Here is a 17,022-nt window from a genome sequence, read left to right on the forward strand (position 1 = left end):
CTGAACCGCACCTGGAGAAGCTCACCTGGAAGTTCACTGGACACTTTTTTATTTATTCGTAAAAGGTCAGTCCTTTCATTGTCAACACTTTTCACGTTAGGCATTTGTTAAAAGCCATAAGATTCTAACTTTGGAAGCTGTTAGCCTTCCACTTCCTCAACACATATGGGATAGATGCAGTTAATGGGTAGATAAGCTTCGGAAAGGAGAAGCTCTAGCAGCTCAGAGCTCCTTGGAAAACTCCTTAATTCATCTGAGGCACTCCTGTGAAATAGATGCCTGATGCTCAAATCATGTGACTGAAGATGAAGGTACTTGGTGACAAATGATTAACTTTTGATTTACAGATGCTGTCTTCACCAGATTGACCAGCAACTATGTTTCATCAACTTCTACCAGGTATAAGAAGAGAACACCATCAAAATACCCACCAGCGTCCTATTTTTATCAAGATGGCTATCGATGAAGGTCATGTTTGACATGAGACGGAGATGTTCCCCTTTAGAGGCAGTGCCCGCCCTTGGGTCACGTGTCAGGTTTTCATCTCTTAGGACTTCAGGGTTAGCTCCCACACTCCCCCAAACCCCGTTCTCCTCCCTGGGAGACTTGACCATACTGTATTCTCATCTCATACATGCTCATGAATGACAGAAATGGGAACAATTTCTTGGACTTGAGGACTCATATTTTAAATATTGCTATTGAATATTTCTTGACAAGCAAAAAAAAAAAAAACTGACTATGTCCAAGACTGTTCGTTTGTTTGTTTGTTTCTTTCTTTCTTTCGAGAGGGAGAGAGAGAATCTTAAGCAGGTCCCATGCCCAGCACAGAGGACTTACACGACCCTGAGATCATGACCTGAGCTGAAATCAAAAGTTGGGAGCTTAACCAACTGAGCCACCCAGGCACCCCAAGACAGTTTCTTTAAAGACAGCTTTGAGAGAACCGAGTGCAGCCCAGGCCTCTTTCTGTTAAGTACAAAGAGAACTTGGATAAAGTGGGTGCTGCCTGCCTTTTCCATGAGGGTGTTGGATATGCGAACCTTCCTTTCTGTGTTCCTCAGGTTTCTTCTGTACTTCTCAGGCTTCCTATAAAGCTTGGAGGATCTGGGACACAGACTGATTGTGTGGTAGCTCAGAAAACAGTCACACGATTGTGTATCCAACTCTCATTTGCGGTCAATGTCAAAACTGTCACCCAAACCCAACAAAGCAGAGGCGCGATGTGTTCCCTCTGAAACAGGCAAGAAGAGCTTGTTTTGAGTAAGTGACAATGAGTAAATGAGCAAATGACATGTTCAATTCAACTAACCAGTTATTAGGGTTTAAAAGAAAAAAGAGCAGTGACTTCCCAACACTTATTTATTTTTCAAAAGACTCTTTGCAAGATCTGAAAAGAAATTCTCACACCACCCAAGGGACAGAAACAAAAAGATCCATCTACTAGCATATGAATGTTAAGGAGTCAATTAAACAAAATCTTTAAATTATCAGTCTGGTATATAGAGATAACTCTGTTCTTTAGAACATGTACAGTTGAAGACAATGATCAAGTTCTTGAAAGTGAAGAATTAGAAAACACAGCATCTCCAGCCTGCAAAGTGACTGCCTTACAACTTTAATAATCAGAGAAGGTTTATGTAGCAACAAACCTCAGTGAGAACCTCCTTAGCTGTTTCTTCTACCTGTCACTCTGAGGACAATTTCTGATTTGTCAAACTTATGACTTTGCTGCAGGGAAATAGGCTTTGCTTTCTAATAACGGATTCGTGTGAGAAGTGGAGAAATCACACAAGGGTCTTACTCCGACCAGTCCCTCTGTGGATTTCCAGTGGCCCCACCACTTGGAAATGCTCAGTCTGCTCTTCTGGGGTCTCCACAGGACCCGCATCCCTCTTACTCCGCTCTACACAGCCCTGGGAGCAGCGGGAGGAGCGGTCCCCCACTTTGCACACAGCGACCTCACACTGCAGGTAGACAACATCATAGTTCCTGAGAAAGTTGAAGGCGTTGAACTTGAACTTGGCCGTGTTCTTCTGCTGGGAGTGCAGGTTGACATAAGTATAGTCTTTGATGCACCTGATAAAAGAAAAACCCTCAGCCACAAGGATTAACTTGAAGTATGGTGGGAATTCACTTTGACTCGAATCATCAGACTGATGAATTCCAAACAAAGTTCTTCCCACTACCCACTCTTTCTTTTATAAAGAAACTTAAAACACTACCATGAGTAGAAAAACCACCGTTCCTGAGCAGAAATAGAAGGTAACAGTAAAATAAACATAATAAAAAACAAACAAGGTAATTAAATTCTAGCTAGAGCTATTGCCTTCTGAAGGCCTACTCTATTTTGCCCAAAGGGGAGATTAAAGGTAGTGGTTGTATTATTTGAAGGTGAAACTTAGATTATTTTAAAATGTGTTTGTTGGGGTGCCTGGGTGGCTCAGTCAGTTAAGCATCTGCCTTTGGCTCAGGTCATGATCCCGGGGTCCTGGGATTGAGCCCCAAATCAGGCTCTCTGCTCAGCGGGGAGCTTGCTTCTCCCTCTCCCTCTGCTGCTCCCCCTGCTTGTACTCTCTCTCTCTCTCTCTCTAATAAATAAATAAAATCTGTTTAAAATATGTGTTTTGTCAACCCTAACACAACTATGGAAAAAGTTAAGGAAAGAAGTATAAATGATCCATCAAGAGAGGAGATAAAATGGAATAATATAAAATGTTCCATTAAAATCAGAGAAGGCAGCAAAAGGAGAGTGGGGGTAGAAACAAAGAACAAATTCAACAAATAGAAAACAGTTACCAAGATGGTAGATTTTCATCCAACTATATCCATAATCACTTTATTTTTTAAAAAGTTTATTTACTTATTTGAGAGAGAGAGAGAGAGAATGAGAGTGTGAGCTGGGAGAAGAGGGAGAGGGAGAGAGAATCTTAAGCAGATTCCATGCTCAGTGTGGAGCCCAATGTGAGGCTCAATTTTATGACCCTGAGATCATGGCCTGAGCTGAAATCAAGAGTTTGATGCTTAACCCACTGAGCCACCCAGGTGCCCCTCAATAATCATTTTAAGTGTGAGTGTTCTAAATATGCCAATTTAAAGATACAGACTGCCAGAGTAGATAAAATGAAAACAACAACAAGAAAACCCAAGATCCAACTACTGTTGTCTATAAGACATCCACTTTAAATATAAAGACCTAGAAAAGGGATGGAGAAAGATTTGCCATGCTAATACTAATCAAAAGAAAGCTGGAGTCGCTACATGAATTTGAGACAAAGCAGAGTTCAGGGCCAGGACAGTTATCAGGAATGAAGAGGGGTACTGCATAATAATAAAGGGATCAGCCCTCCAAAAAGACAGAACAAGCCTTAATGTATACACAGGTAACAACAGAGTGTCAAAATGCGTGAGACAAAAAGTAATAGAACTGCAAAGAAATCTACAAGCCCACTGTGTTGGCTGGAGACTCCAGCACCCCTCTGCCTGTAACGGACAGATCCACCAGAAAATCAGGAAGGATGCTGTTGATCTGAAAAGCACCGCTGATCAGCTAGACTTACAGACATCTAAGGAGTACTCCATCCAACAACAGCAGGATACAATCCTTCTCAAGCCCATGTGGAACGTTCACTGAGATGGACACCTTCTGGACCATAAACTACACCTTAGCAAATTTACAGAAAAGCAACCACACCAAACACATCCTCTGATCACCATGGAATTGAACTGGAAATCAGTCACAGAAATGTTGCTGGAAAATTCTTACTCGGAAATGAAACAACACACTTCTAAGTGAGCCAGAGGTAAAAGAAAAAGTCTCAAGAGGAATTTAAGAAATATTTCAAACTGAGTGAAAATGAATATACAATTTACCAAAATCAAAGGCATGAATTGGAAAAGAAGAAAGATCTATAATCAATAATCTAAGACACCACCCGAGGAAATGAGAGAAAAAAAGAGCAATTTAAACCTAAAGCAAGCAGAAGAGTAGAGTGTTGGCTGTTACATTCTGGCATCAAACCGTGCCTCCCTCCTTGATCTATTTGTAAGGAGAATTGAAAGGGAAGAGCTCTCTCGTTCAGAGACTCAGTGCAGTTTAATGCCTCATCTGTGCACCTCCCATGCTATGGCTCATGCCACCTCTGCACGGTGCTGTGTCTTGCCCATCTCCTGGCTTTTGGAAACAGGTACCACGATGATGCTTCCCACGTGGCTCTCACCACTTTAAAGCTACCATCCGTAAGTGATGGGATTTTTGTCCTTTTGCACTGGTTGCCAGTTGCCCATCCATAATAAGTGTTTTGCTCCTGGGAGGGGGCAAAGGAGCTACAAAGGCAAACAATATCCTCAAATTCTCATTTGGTGAATCCTTTGTTTAACCAAGGGAGCAAGAATACATCTCACCACTCTAAGAGTTTAGGCTGAGAAAACCCGCCAGCCCATTGAGGTAGGACAGACGCCCTGAGAGCCTGAACCATGAATGGGGAGCGTAATAAAGTCATAAAACACAAAGGGAAGGGAGGCACGGGCAAGAAAGGGTAAGGCAGGACAGCAGGGCCCCAGACAACAAGGGCTCTGCCCCGCTGAGAAGCCACAGGTCCCCAAAGCCATGTCCCGTGAATATAACAGCCAGTGCTAGAGGGCTTTCTATTTTCCTTACCCATGCCGGATCAAATCGTACTTGACAGTCGCAAAGTCGTGGGGATCTGGAGAAGCCACACAGGTATCCACGAAGAGCCGCAGGCTGGGGCTGGGGCTATGGAGCGTGGCCTGGAGGAAGACTGCTTTCTTCTGACTGGCATAGTATGGCCCCATTTTCCTCACATACTGGGACGTGGGCAACTCAAGGAAGGATACGGACACGTCATAGCCAACGCTGTCCCTGGGGATGTCAGCCCCTGGGATGATTTCAACTTCAGACGGGCCATCCACCCTGCAGGTGAGCTTGAGCTGAGGCACCCTATGCCGCATGAAAATTTGGCCGGGGTGGTCCTGGATCCGGCCTCTGATGGAGTTGGCGTAGCTGAGGGAGCCGAGCCCTTCCTGGGAGGACAAGAGGGGAGTTTCTGGCCAGTGCTCCCAGCTCCTTTACAAACACCCTTCTGCGTGGGCAGAGGCCCCTCTCTCCCACCCCTGCTTGGTCCTAGCTCGCCGATGGGCTGGGAGCCGGAGGCCTCGGGCCCGCCGTCTGTGGCCCCTCATGCCCTGATGGGGTGATGTAATGCCCTTGCTGCCTGGAGTCCAGGTGCATGCAAGGAGCCCCCGGTGTGTGAGCCTGGACTCCCTTCCTCCCTCTGTGAGGGCTAAAGCTGCACCGGTGTGGGGCGGGGCAGGGGCTCCATGCTAGCTACTTGGTGCTCCCTCGGCCCAAGTCCCCCCCCATCCCATCCCGTCATCCTGTGGTGGTCTCAGGCAAGCACTGGCCATGGTCCACCGGTGCTCTTCTCCTCTCTTCGGCTCCTTCCTCTGCTTGGCCCCAGACCCGTTCTGGCTCCTTGTGAGCTGTGGGCCTGGCCCTGCTCAGCTTCAGTCTCAGCCGTGCTCCTTCAAATCCAGCACGACTTGAAGGGCTAAGGGGGTGCTGAAGGCCACCATGCAGAGCGGCCATAGTCTCTGGCAGCCCGGTGCCCACAGCCCTGTGTGCTGTCCAGAGACTCAGCCTGCCCCGTGACGCTGGTTCAAGGAAGCCTCTGTTTGTGTGACTCAGATCCTTGACGTTCTGCCTTGGAACCTCCGAGGACCGCCCCGTCAGCTCAAACCAGGTCTGCCTTTCTAGGCTTTTCCTTTCCCACTCATCCCCCCTGCCCTTTCCCAGTCCCCATTATGAAATTTTAATACAACAAAGACACCCTTTATGTTCCGCATGAATAACTGTGCTTTATCCATAAAAACAGATTTTTTTTTTTTTTTTTTTTGCCCCTAAGAACAAATATCTCCCCTGCCCCTTGAAGCAGATCTCACCCTGATGCATGGCGTAGAGGAAAAGTGAACTCATTGACCACACAGCCCTGCCCCTTCCCGGGGCCCAGCACGTCCCGGTGCTGACTGCCTCTGGTCTCTTCCTGAGCCCTCCAAACTTGCTGCTGCGGGGCCTGGGTGCTAGCTGCCCCCTGCCTGGAGCACTGCTCCTGCTCCACTCTACCGAGCTCCGTGTCCTCCTTCAGGTCTTGGCTCCCTGGCCACCCGATTCCAAGCGGCCTTCCTTCCACCGCACATCATTTCCCGTTCCCTTCCTCGTTTTGCTGTCTTCTGAGCATCTGTAAAACGATTCTCCAATGTGCACTTGTTCAGTGCCTGTCTCCCTTTTCTCGAAGTGAGAGCTGTGGAGCAGGACCCCTGTCAGTCTGGTTGGCCACTGTGTCCTCAGCACCTGGAAGGTTGCTCAGCCACTGACTGAAATCACGCGTTCTGTGGCGGTGTGTTTGCCGTGGGTGGCCCGGGACTGGCCGTCACCCTGAGGGGTTCCCGACCTGCTGTGTCCTCTCTCCCCCATGAGGTGAGAGCTGGGCCAGCCAGGGCCACAGAGGACAGCGGCAGGGTCCTCTCTGACGGCCTAGAAGCTTCCGTGGTGCCTGCCCCCCCCCAGACACTGGGGGGCTTCCGGCATGGCCCTGGCGGCGGAAACCTCTGAGTTAAAAACTAGACGTTTCAGAGCAAAAAGGGTAAGAATGACCGTGATCTGCATAACCAAATAGACAAAATGTGAAGTAGGGAATCAAAGTGGTCACTTGGCATCACGCAGACTGTTTGAATGAATTAACCTCCAACCATGCCGAAGGTTTGCTGTTTTTGTGTGTGTGTGTCTAAATACGGATACAAAAGAAGAGAGGAACAACATGGAGATCCTGTTGTGGAACAGGTTACACTGTTAGATATACTGAAAAAAAGGATTTTGTAGTTAGACACTCTTCCTATGTCCCTGGTCTACTTGTTTCTTTAACTTCAATGACATTGTTCTGTGAAATAAGCTGCTGGTTAAGGAACAGGAAATAAACATATGCATTTCATTATCCCCACCTGTCCTGGATATGTGCTTTCTAGATTGGGAAATACAGCTAGTTGCCTGGTGAGAACACAGCAGTCAGATAGATCATCTGTCCTCCCCCATGCCCAGCACTGTGGCCTGCCCAGAGGACGACGTGTGCACGGAAGGTGAATAAAGAAGCATGTGGTGGAAAATGCTTGGCTTTGGAGCTAAGAGAACAGCATGCATCATCCATCCATCCGTCGGGTGTTTACCCATCCATCAGTCCATCAGCACTCAGCACTTAATACTGTGTATTACAAATTCAGTATGTATTCCAAATTCCCAAAAAGGAAGGAAGATTTCAGACAAATGAGTGAGTGCTCCAGGTCTCACTGAACTCAGGAACAAAATCAGGGTGGTGCCTTTCCAATGTCCCTACCAGGTTTTGAACAGATGGTTGAATTTTCCAAATAGCTCTCCTTGGCCTCCATCCACAGAAGGTTACCACCACCTCGGCAGCCGTTTCTCACCTGTCTGATGGTGCCACAGCGACCATAGGGGATGCTGAAGATCAGGTAGCGCCCGGTGACTTGGGGGCGGCACAGCGCATCATTTAAGCGGATGTCCCAAGAGGAGTAGCCCAGCCTCCGGAGATAGCCTCGGTCAATGGTGACTCGGAAGAGGTGAGGCAAGCAGGAGAGCTGGGCTACAGGAGGAGGAGCATGGGGAGAAACTCACGAAGAATTTGGCACACTGGACGTATAGGTGGGTGTGTGCTTACTTTATAAAGCGTGGGCGGTGCCTCGGCGGCGGGGGGGGGGGGGCTGGCTCAGCTCTCATCACCCTCTACCCTTGACTTAACTTTCACTGACTTTATTTATGTCCCTCCTTTTCCAAAAGTCACACCATATCATGGGAATCCTACCCACGGCACATGTCCCACGGTCTGAGTGAGCCTTGTCTAAAGATTTAAAGGACAGCCCACTTCCCATGTTGAGGACACCCGAGGTTGAATGTACATCTATCTGAGGTTTTGTATGAGAGGTAGTTTGGGAAAAGAGAGTGGAAGCAAAGCGGGAGGGAGCATGGGTACTAAGGGGCTTCTTCCCCAACCTCCTAAAGCCCACAAGTAGATGGAGATGCCAGATTTCTCAGCAGAGACACAGAAAAGCCCATACTTTCTCCCGAGACAACTGCTCTCTCAGCTCCCCCTTCCCGCAGCCTGGAGGGGCGGGCTTACCCTTGTCCTTGGGTATAGCAGAGGCAGCTGGACCTGGTGAGGGGAGAAGGGTGAGAAGCGAGTGTCAGCTGGGCAGACACAGCGGAGGAGGAGGCTCTAGCCGGCAGTAGACAGGCAGCGCAGAGAAATGGGCTCATTCGGTTTAGCTCTTACAGCTGGAATACAATGGCTTGAAAATACTGCAGGGCAATGGGGAGGGAAAGAGGGCCCAGGGCCTCCTGATGGAGCTGTGGGGGAGGGATTTCTGCATGTATCAAGTAGTGTTGAGAATACTGGTGTCATCAACGCCAAGATTTGTTAGAACAAGGGAAGAATCAATGCAGACTTTGCAGGTTCTAAACACCGTCGTCTGTATGAATCTGGCTGATGTCCCTTCCCATGCACGTGGCATGCTTGGGATCTCAGGCTGGGACATAGGCAGCCTGTGGCCCTCAAAGGCCTCCCTAGCCCAGAAGCAAGGCAGGACAGTAACCCAGGGCCAGGGCCCAGCCCAGGGAGCATGGCTGGCCACATTCACTCAACCCCTTCAGATGCTCTTGGCCCCAGACCTCTGGTCCTTCTGTCACTATACCCAATGGAAAGGAACCCCCTTGGTGTATAATCCAAGAGTGGAAAATGAATGACTCTTTCTAGTGGGCCTGCTGACAGCAGAAGGGATGGCTGGAACTGTGAACAGACACAGCGAAAGCGAGGATCCTGGAGATAAGAGCCCAAGGCCCCAGGCCAACTCTTACTCATAAGGCTCTCTGCGGGACGCTTTGTCTCTGGGGGACTCTGGTGGTTTTTCTACGTACGATCCATTTCTACTTAGAACAAGAGTACCTCCCACGTAAAGATAAAAGCACTGGGAGTGATTCCTTTGTTTACCTGTAAAAAACTAAATATGGAACAGACAAAGAAGCTCGGACTTGTTCACCAGATCTTACAATTCCGTCACTTTTTGAGATTTACCTGGGTAAATTTAAGACAAACCTAAGAAAGTACTACTCCACACAGAAGAGGGGCAACCTCTGGAGGTCAGAATGCCAAGATGGGTACCGGGTGGTAACAAAAAGTACTCCAGGAAAGGGATAGGCCAAATCTTGGATGAAAGGAACACAAAGGGAGCCCAGGATATTGTAGGGTTCGGACTCCTGAGGGCTGGGTCAAGGGTGTCCACCTAGGATTGTGCCCTTGATGACCTTGTCAGAAATTGAAAAAGGGTCTTTTGGTCTGACTGGTAGCCTCAAGTTCTACATCCTTAATCACTGCATTATACTGTTCCTTCTTCCTTCGACCTCATCATCTTGTAGCCCTATTTCAGAACAAATATTGCCCTGAATTGGAATTGGACAAAATCGATGAATAAAACCACAAAGCTGTGCCATGAAAATATTCAGCACAGTGGTTGTGTGGCAAATATGCCCTTGCTATCCTAGCAGAGGGCGCCATGGCCAACGTGCTGTCCCCTGGCCTTAGGAGCGCTGGCAGGGGACGAGGCACGGAGCCTGGGGACACACCTGCACAGATCACGCCCGCGTCCTCCCAGTGCCGGCAGTTGTGCTGGGCCCAGCCCGAGTGGCCGCAGCGGTCCAGTGTGTCCTCGGTGCCCACGCAGCGCACGTTGTCCAGCAGGATGGGCCCCGAGCCCGGGCCAAAGTGGCAGCGCCCTGGGGCAGCGAGCGCGCGGCCACAGCCCAGCAGGCGGCACACGACGCGGGCACCCCTGATGTCCCAGTGGTCGTCGCACACCGTGCCCCACACGCCCTGGTGGCGGACCTCAACCCGGCCCTCACAGCGGCTGCGCCCGTTGGCCAGGCGCAGGGGCAGGTCTGCAGGAGGACAGAAAGTGAGTCAGGGGACAGCGGTGACAGGCGCGACCGCCGTCCTCCACTGCCCCGCATCTCCGGGTCATGCGTCATTTGCCACGGAAGAAACGACACCACAGTGAGATCCACCATGCCTGGTGGTGCTGCCCTCTCTCTCTGTCTCTCTCTCTCCTTCCTTTCCTCCCCCTCCACCCCCCACCGTGGCACTCCCTCTCTCATAAAAAGTCAAACCTGCATTAACCAAAGCCCTCAAAGAACATCGGATATTGTCAGCCTAGTTGCCCAGATACCTAAGAATTTCATCCTTAAACAAAAACACTAAACACCAAAAGAAAACAAAATGGCAAAAAACTCCAATCTTGGGAGAATTGTTGAGGCACTGGCTTGACTTAGTGAACAAATCCATCCTATAAAATTTCTTTTACTCCTGATGAATAAAAACCAACATCTGAACTGTAAAAAGTGTCTTCTGTGACCTCGCTCTTCCACTTCCAGGTGTTTACTCGGGGTAACTGAGAACAGATGTGCACTGAAAGATTTGTATGTAGCAGAATTCTCCACTGGAGACAAAAACCGGGTAGCACCCTTATGTACCCCCGCAGGAGAGGGGATAAATTGCAGAAGACCCACCCACCGGAATATTAGTAAGCAATAAAAAGGAACAAAGTACCAATATAAGGAACCATCTGGACAAATCTCAAAAACAATTTGTTAAGCAAAAGAAGTCAGACGCAAAAGAGCACATATTTGATTGCATTTATATGAGATTCTAGAAAAACAAATCTAATCTACAGGGACAGAAAGCAGACCTGTGGTTGCCTGGGGGATTTACTGCGAAAGGATATGAAGGAACTTTTCTGGGTGATGGGAACACTCCATGGCTTGATTGTGCTGGTGGTTGCACAGTTGGCTACATTAGAAAAATCTCATAGATGTGTGCAATTCATTGTATATAATTATACTTCAGGGGATTTAAAAAGTAAAAATTATTTTAAAAATCTGTATTATGTTGGTGGTGCCACACCCATAGATGTGTGTGAAGCGATTTGTCTTCATATAAAGTGGTTGCCGGTGACTGTTTCCAACTTCCTGCTCTCTTTGGTCCATAGAAGATGTTTAGTGAATGCTAATAAATACCACTGGCTGTGGTTTCTCTGTGGCTACAGTATCCTGGTTTAGGATAGCTGTTTACTCCTCATCTAATTTGTTGCTGTGATATTGGACCAAGATAACCATGTTTGTGGGAACTATGAATAAAGGCAAATGTCTTTACGGTGAGGTCCCAGGAGGTGAATGTGGGGCTTCCGACCCACAAAGGTGTGTGTGTGTGTGTGTGTGTGTGTGTGTGTGTGTGTGTACACACATCTGTGTGCACATATCTACTTATTAGCTCATAAAAGTTTTCTGTAAAGAGAAGCAACTTTGAAGAAAAAATAGGGCTTTAATGGTATTAATAATGATTTGATAATTTAAGTGCTTAGAACAAACACAACTTACCAGGTAAAGGGGTCATGTCCTCACCAATTGAAATTGTAACTGTAAAAAGAAAAACTGAGCTTAAAAAAAAATGCGTATCCTCAAAGTCACATATTTATATTCAAACCTGAAAAAGAACCACACATTTTCTCGAGGTTTAGACACTAGTTGGTTTGTTTGAGTTTCTGCTTAGGTTTAGGTGCAGAAATACTGTCCACTAAGTTTTATTTTCTTATCAAAACGTAGCAAGTGGTGTGTCCTGTTTATTCTCCAAAAAGAAAATAATTCGATAAATGGTCAGAAAAGAAGCCTTATAAATATACAGAATTTTTATAGGAAGAATATAAAAGCATTAGATTTTGTAGGAAAAATGTTTATTGAGGTGGCCTATGTGAGTCAGGTCAATATAAACATATTTAAAAACTCTAAGGAATAAAATAATTTGATCAGGACAATTAAATGAAGAAAACCAATTAGATTTCTCAGAAACATTTTTAGATAAGAAGATCATATCTGAGAGCTATAATTCCATGTGAAATATACAGAAGGAAACAAGGTAGGAAAAGTAACAATGGATTTTATGATAGAATACGGTTGTATACATTACTATACAGCTAAGGGTTAGTGTAGCAACAGGCATATGATCTTTACCAGGTGATGATGTCACTTTTGTTGAAATCAGATTTATGGCTGCCAAAAAAAAAAGAGAGAAAAAAATCGTTTCCAGTAAAAAAGAAAGCATTAATATTGCATGTCATTGAAATTTTACTGCTGTACACTACAAGTTTATGAAAATAAGCCTGATCCATAAGTTGCATAGAATAGAATCCACCCTGCTTGTTTATCTCGTGGACTTCTACATCCAGGAGTAAAATGGCAAATGAATTGGCATTTTGCCAGATAGACGAACAACTCCCATTTGGAGCATCCATGCTATGTCCTATAATTTACATCTCAAATCCCTACAACAGCTGTTCCAGGGAAATATTGTCAGTGTTTTAGAGATAAGGAAGTCGAGACTCAGAGAGCTTGTAAACATGCCTGGGACATCTTCAGCTCTGACCTGGAAGGCCCCAAAGCATACAGCCTTTCTACAGCGCTCTGCCTTTCAGGAGTGTAAAATGTGGGTGTTGCATTCATTCTGCACACTGTGAGGGGAATAAGGATAAGGGGGAAGGAAGGTAATGGGCTAATAACGGCCACCACATCTGCCCTACACTCCACGAGGCAGGAAGTGATTTTGCTGTCATGATTTCATAAAGGAAGTAAAGTGTGTGAGTGCCTCCTGATCTATGTGACAATCAACCCAGTTACCATCAACCAGATCTGCAAAGAAAAGCTCACCTCATGTGATGTCAAGAGCCAGTGAGAATGACAAGAGAAGGGCTCTTCTGCCAAAAGTGAGGTCGTGGTGGGGCCAGGGAAAGAAGGAAGGGAGGGAGGGATGGAAGGAGGGAGGGAGGCAAACAATCCTTAAATATAAGTAAGAGGAAGGTTCTAAACTTGGTTTCACTGCTTTTTATACCATTGTGTCTTCAAAGTAACGAGGACTTGAAAAGAAAGGAAAGAAATAAAATATAAGAAAGCAATAGGTCTCGCTACTGAAGAGCTCAGTATCTGCTCCATCGGATGGAGTCACATAGACAGGTTCATCAGCAAAGCCTGGGAGCAGGGAGGATGTTGCATGGGAGCTGGGGGACCTAGCTTGCCCTGCCCTGTGACTGTTGTGGACTGAATTATGTCCCCTCAAAGTTCACATGTCAAAGCCCTAACCCCCAGCGTGGATGTATTTGGAGATGGGGTCTCTGAGGAAGTAATCATGCTCAAATGAGGTCATAAGGGGGGCCCCCATCTGATGGCACTAGTGTCCTTATAAGAAGACATACCAGAGTGCCTCTCCCCACCCTCCTTCAGAGAGCATTCACTGAGGAAAGCACTCAGTGAGAAGGTGGCCATCTTCAACCCAAGAGAAGACCCTCACTAGACGCCAACCCTGCTGGCACTGTGGAAAATAAATTTCTGTTGTTTAAGCCACATGGTTTGGGATATTTAGTTATGGCTGCCTGAGTTAAGACAGTGGCCTCATTTTCCTCCAAAACGAAGGTAGTGGTTCAGCATTTTCCTCCTCGAATGTGGGCATGACCAGCAACATGGGCATCTCCCAGGAGCCTGTGAGAAATGCAGAATCCAGCCTCCACCTGGAGCCACGAAATCCGAAACTGCATTTTAACAAGTTCTCCAGGCCGACCGCTTGTACATTAACGTTTGAGAATCGCTGCTGTGGGTCGTCTCTAAGGTATCGTCCAGGGTTGACGCTTTAGCCCTACTCATCCTGTCCTCTCATCTGCCTCCACCGTGTTCGGAATCATAACCACCGTTGGCTCCAGGGGCCTGGAACCAACCAGACCTCCCTCTCCTCTCTCCTGACCTCGCTTGGGGAGATAGGAAGTCTTTTCTCTGGGTGTGTCCGCTCCTGCTGGGCTGCGGTTTCTCAGTCACTCACCAGGGGGCACCGCAAAGAGCAGAGTGCGTACCTGGTGAAGGCGCCTCTTCTCCTGGAGTGGGGGTTGTATCTGCGAACAAAGAAGAATCAAACTCAAATATCAGTGAAAAGACAAGGGAATGTTTTGGGTTGAACGACAGTGTGGTAGAAGATGGAATTGCAAATGGGTAGAACCAACACTATCACAATCGAGTTCTCTTGCATTTGGGTGTGCAGGATGGATCAAAACATCACCTGTAACATAACACAGACCACCAAGCGAGTGGACGTGTGGAGCCCCTGCCCTTGCCTCCCATGGGCACATCTGATTAAGACCAGCGCAACAAGCAGGGGGTGTTTCCTAGCGGAGGGACCACTCCTGTGACTATGGATGCATGAAGAGAACACGAAGCTTCATTTCTGTGAAAAGGACGCTGGGACTTCTGTTTCCATCAGGGCTTCTGCGACAGACAAAATATTCAGTACCTATGTTCATTTGCCCAAAGAAAGAGGGAGAGTTGATCATATTTAACTTAAGAAATGTGACAGGCAGAGAACATTACCAGGGGGTGTGTCTCCTTCTGCTGAAGTTGAAGATGTATCTGTTTAGGGACAGAGAAATAGGGCACTTAAAAATGGGAGAAAGGACACTTCAGTGTGTCTTTTCATTCAGTCTACTTTGTGGTCAACATGGTCATCACGTGGGCTCATTTTCTAAATAGAACATGGCAAGTGAGAAGCTAGTCTCATTGATTTAAACCACACAACAAGAGAGCATTTACCGGTGGGAGAGGTCACTTCTGCTGAGGTTGAAGCGCTATCTGTAGAAAAAGAGAAGAAAAGACCTAAATACCAACAGAGAGAAGAGGACTCCTGGGGTCTGTTCTTACTGAGGCTGTGCTGGGGATAAGCTTTCCATAGAACAGCCTAGTCTGATGAATGGAACTCCAAGAAGAGGCACTTAATGGGGCAGGAGACAGTGTCTTACCTGGTGTGGAGGTCACAGCGGTTGCTACTGAAGCTGCAGGTGAACAAAAATAACAAGGCAGCAATAAGACACCCATATCAGGCTTACGTGTTCGTAAGATACAGGAGACGTAAAGGTGGCCGTCCTAGATCAGTATGACTGGCCTGTCTTGTCTTCTTGCTTTCCAGACAGGGCCTATGGCAGGGCATCCCTAGATCCTCCATTGCCTCTAGGCCACCCCTCCACTCCTTGGGTCTCCATTCCTCTTGCCCACCCTTTACTTCTCCCCTTGGAGAAGGAGGACATTACCAACTCAGAGGGCAACAACCATTGGTCGAAGTTTCTCCCAATATGGGCTAGTCTCACAAAGATTCTGTAATTGGAAGGATTCCTTTGCCTGGTCCTCTCTCCTCTCCTCAAATGGTTGGAAGACAGTGACAGAGGAAAGGGCGAGCTCTATAGACTGGAGCTTTCTCTAGGTGGGCTGTCCCAAGACCCAGACTGCGGGTAAGGAGGGGGTGGCAGGTCCATTTGCCTCTTGTACTAAGAGTTGCCCTCCAACCAAAACTTCTCGGTAATAAAGGCCATATTTTGGTATTGACTCTGGTGTTTTATTTCATTGCTTTAGCACTGAAGAGTAGGGAAGAGCACCCTCTTTATTGTCCTCCTCATAAATAAACCTCTAACACTCTATTTGTAAAACTGTTCACCCCAAAGTCACATCAGGAACTCCTCAGATAATTGCAGCCAGCATCACTCAAGATTATCGTTCAAGACTAAAGTTACTTGTTAACTGTGGTTGACCCTGTATCCCTCAATACCTTGGCACAGAGCCTGGCACATGATCATCCTTGCCGAATGCTGGGTGAATGTCTGAGGAGGATCAATCAAAGCCATGGCTTGACTCCCTGCCATCTTGCCAACACCCACGCTGTGGTTGGTCTCCAGGAGAAACTCCCACCATGGGCAGTTGACGATAGACCACCAGTCAGTCCAGTGAGTGACTTATTTTTGAGTTTGGGAATTGGCTGAACTATTTTCCCTTGGCCCATGCATTTAGCTGGGCTGCCCAGAATTCATTCACCATCAGGGGGTACAGAGGTGGCCTATGTGAGTCAGGTCAGTATAAACATATTTAACAACTCTAAAGAATAAAATAACTTGATCAGGACATAAGCAATTGCATAATGAGCTCCCTGGAATATCAAATAAGATAATTTATAGCAAGTAAGATGGATAGAGCCCACAATACCATAAAAATTACCTGTTGAGGTGGTTACAGTAATACTAAAAGATTCTGGAAATGAGGAAAGGCAATTGGTCAAAACCTCCTAAATGGCAAAAATACTTGTTTTATAGTTAACTCATTTTCTTCTCTCCGTCCCTGGAGCATAGAAATCAAAGACTTCATTTATTTAATCAACAGATTTTGATCCATCAATCTCCTCTATGGCAGACACTGTGCTAGATGCTGGAGTCAAACAATAAAGAAAGTGAGACAGGGCTCCTGTTCTGTCAAAGTGCAGCTGTGACCAGCGCTATGAAGGAGAGATATGTGATGCTCTGAGAACCTATCACAGGTGATCTCACCTGGCCAGTGAGTTCCCCTCTCTGTCTTCCCGAGAGGCACCACCACCACCTTGTGCCTGGCACAGGGTCTGGCCCAGACTAGGCACTCCCCTCAAAGACTGTGACAACCTGACACTCCTTCCCTCCGCACCCCCCTCCCAAAAGCTGTCTTGGCTTTGGCCCTGGTGACATGGCGCAGGCAGTCTTGTTGACCCATCTGCCTACATTTGCAGAGGGCAGAGGGCATTACCAGGTGAAGAAGTCACTTCTGCTGAAGTAGAAATTATGCCTAAATAGGAAACACAAACAGGAAAACCAGTCAATCGATGAGAAAGTTTTTGTGCATTTTCTAGTTCTACACAATTCTGCCTTTCCTAAGATCTCTTCTACCTGATTTTGTTGTTGGAAAAATTCAAGTGTGAGGACTAGTCATTTCCCAACCTCCTGAATAAAAGTTAAGGCACCCAAAGCAAAACATGAAGCATTATAAATAAAAACTTTCCTGAAATGGAG

The 17,022-nt window shown here is 47.0% G+C and overlaps 1 protein-coding gene across 1 annotated transcript in view; it reads right to left on the reverse strand.

Annotated features, from left to right (window-relative positions):
- Window positions 1–1,787: 1,787 nt before the first annotated feature.
- LOC114202668 (scavenger receptor cysteine-rich domain-containing protein DMBT1-like) overlaps window positions 1,788–17,022 on the reverse strand; it is a 132,130-nt gene continuing 116,895 nt past the window's right edge. The window contains 13 exon segments of the mRNA XM_088020109.1: window positions 1,788–2,079; window positions 4,661–5,043; window positions 7,498–7,673; window positions 8,208–8,240; window positions 9,707–10,018; window positions 11,513–11,551; window positions 12,143–12,181; window positions 14,026–14,064; window positions 14,537–14,575; window positions 14,756–14,794; window positions 14,962–14,994; window positions 16,205–16,237; window positions 16,760–16,798. Coding sequence (XP_087876235.1) covers window positions 1,788–2,079; window positions 4,661–5,043; window positions 7,498–7,673; window positions 8,208–8,240; window positions 9,707–10,018; window positions 11,513–11,551; window positions 12,143–12,181; window positions 14,026–14,064; window positions 14,537–14,575; window positions 14,756–14,794; window positions 14,962–14,994; window positions 16,205–16,237; window positions 16,760–16,798 — 1,496 coding nt within the window.

This window comes from Eumetopias jubatus, unplaced genomic scaffold, assembly GCF_037043125.1.
Source record: "Eumetopias jubatus isolate StellerSeaLion01/CBP00866 unplaced genomic scaffold, mEumJub1_p1.0 scaffold_17, whole genome shotgun sequence".
NCBI lineage: Eukaryota > Metazoa > Chordata > Mammalia > Carnivora > Otariidae > Eumetopias > Eumetopias jubatus.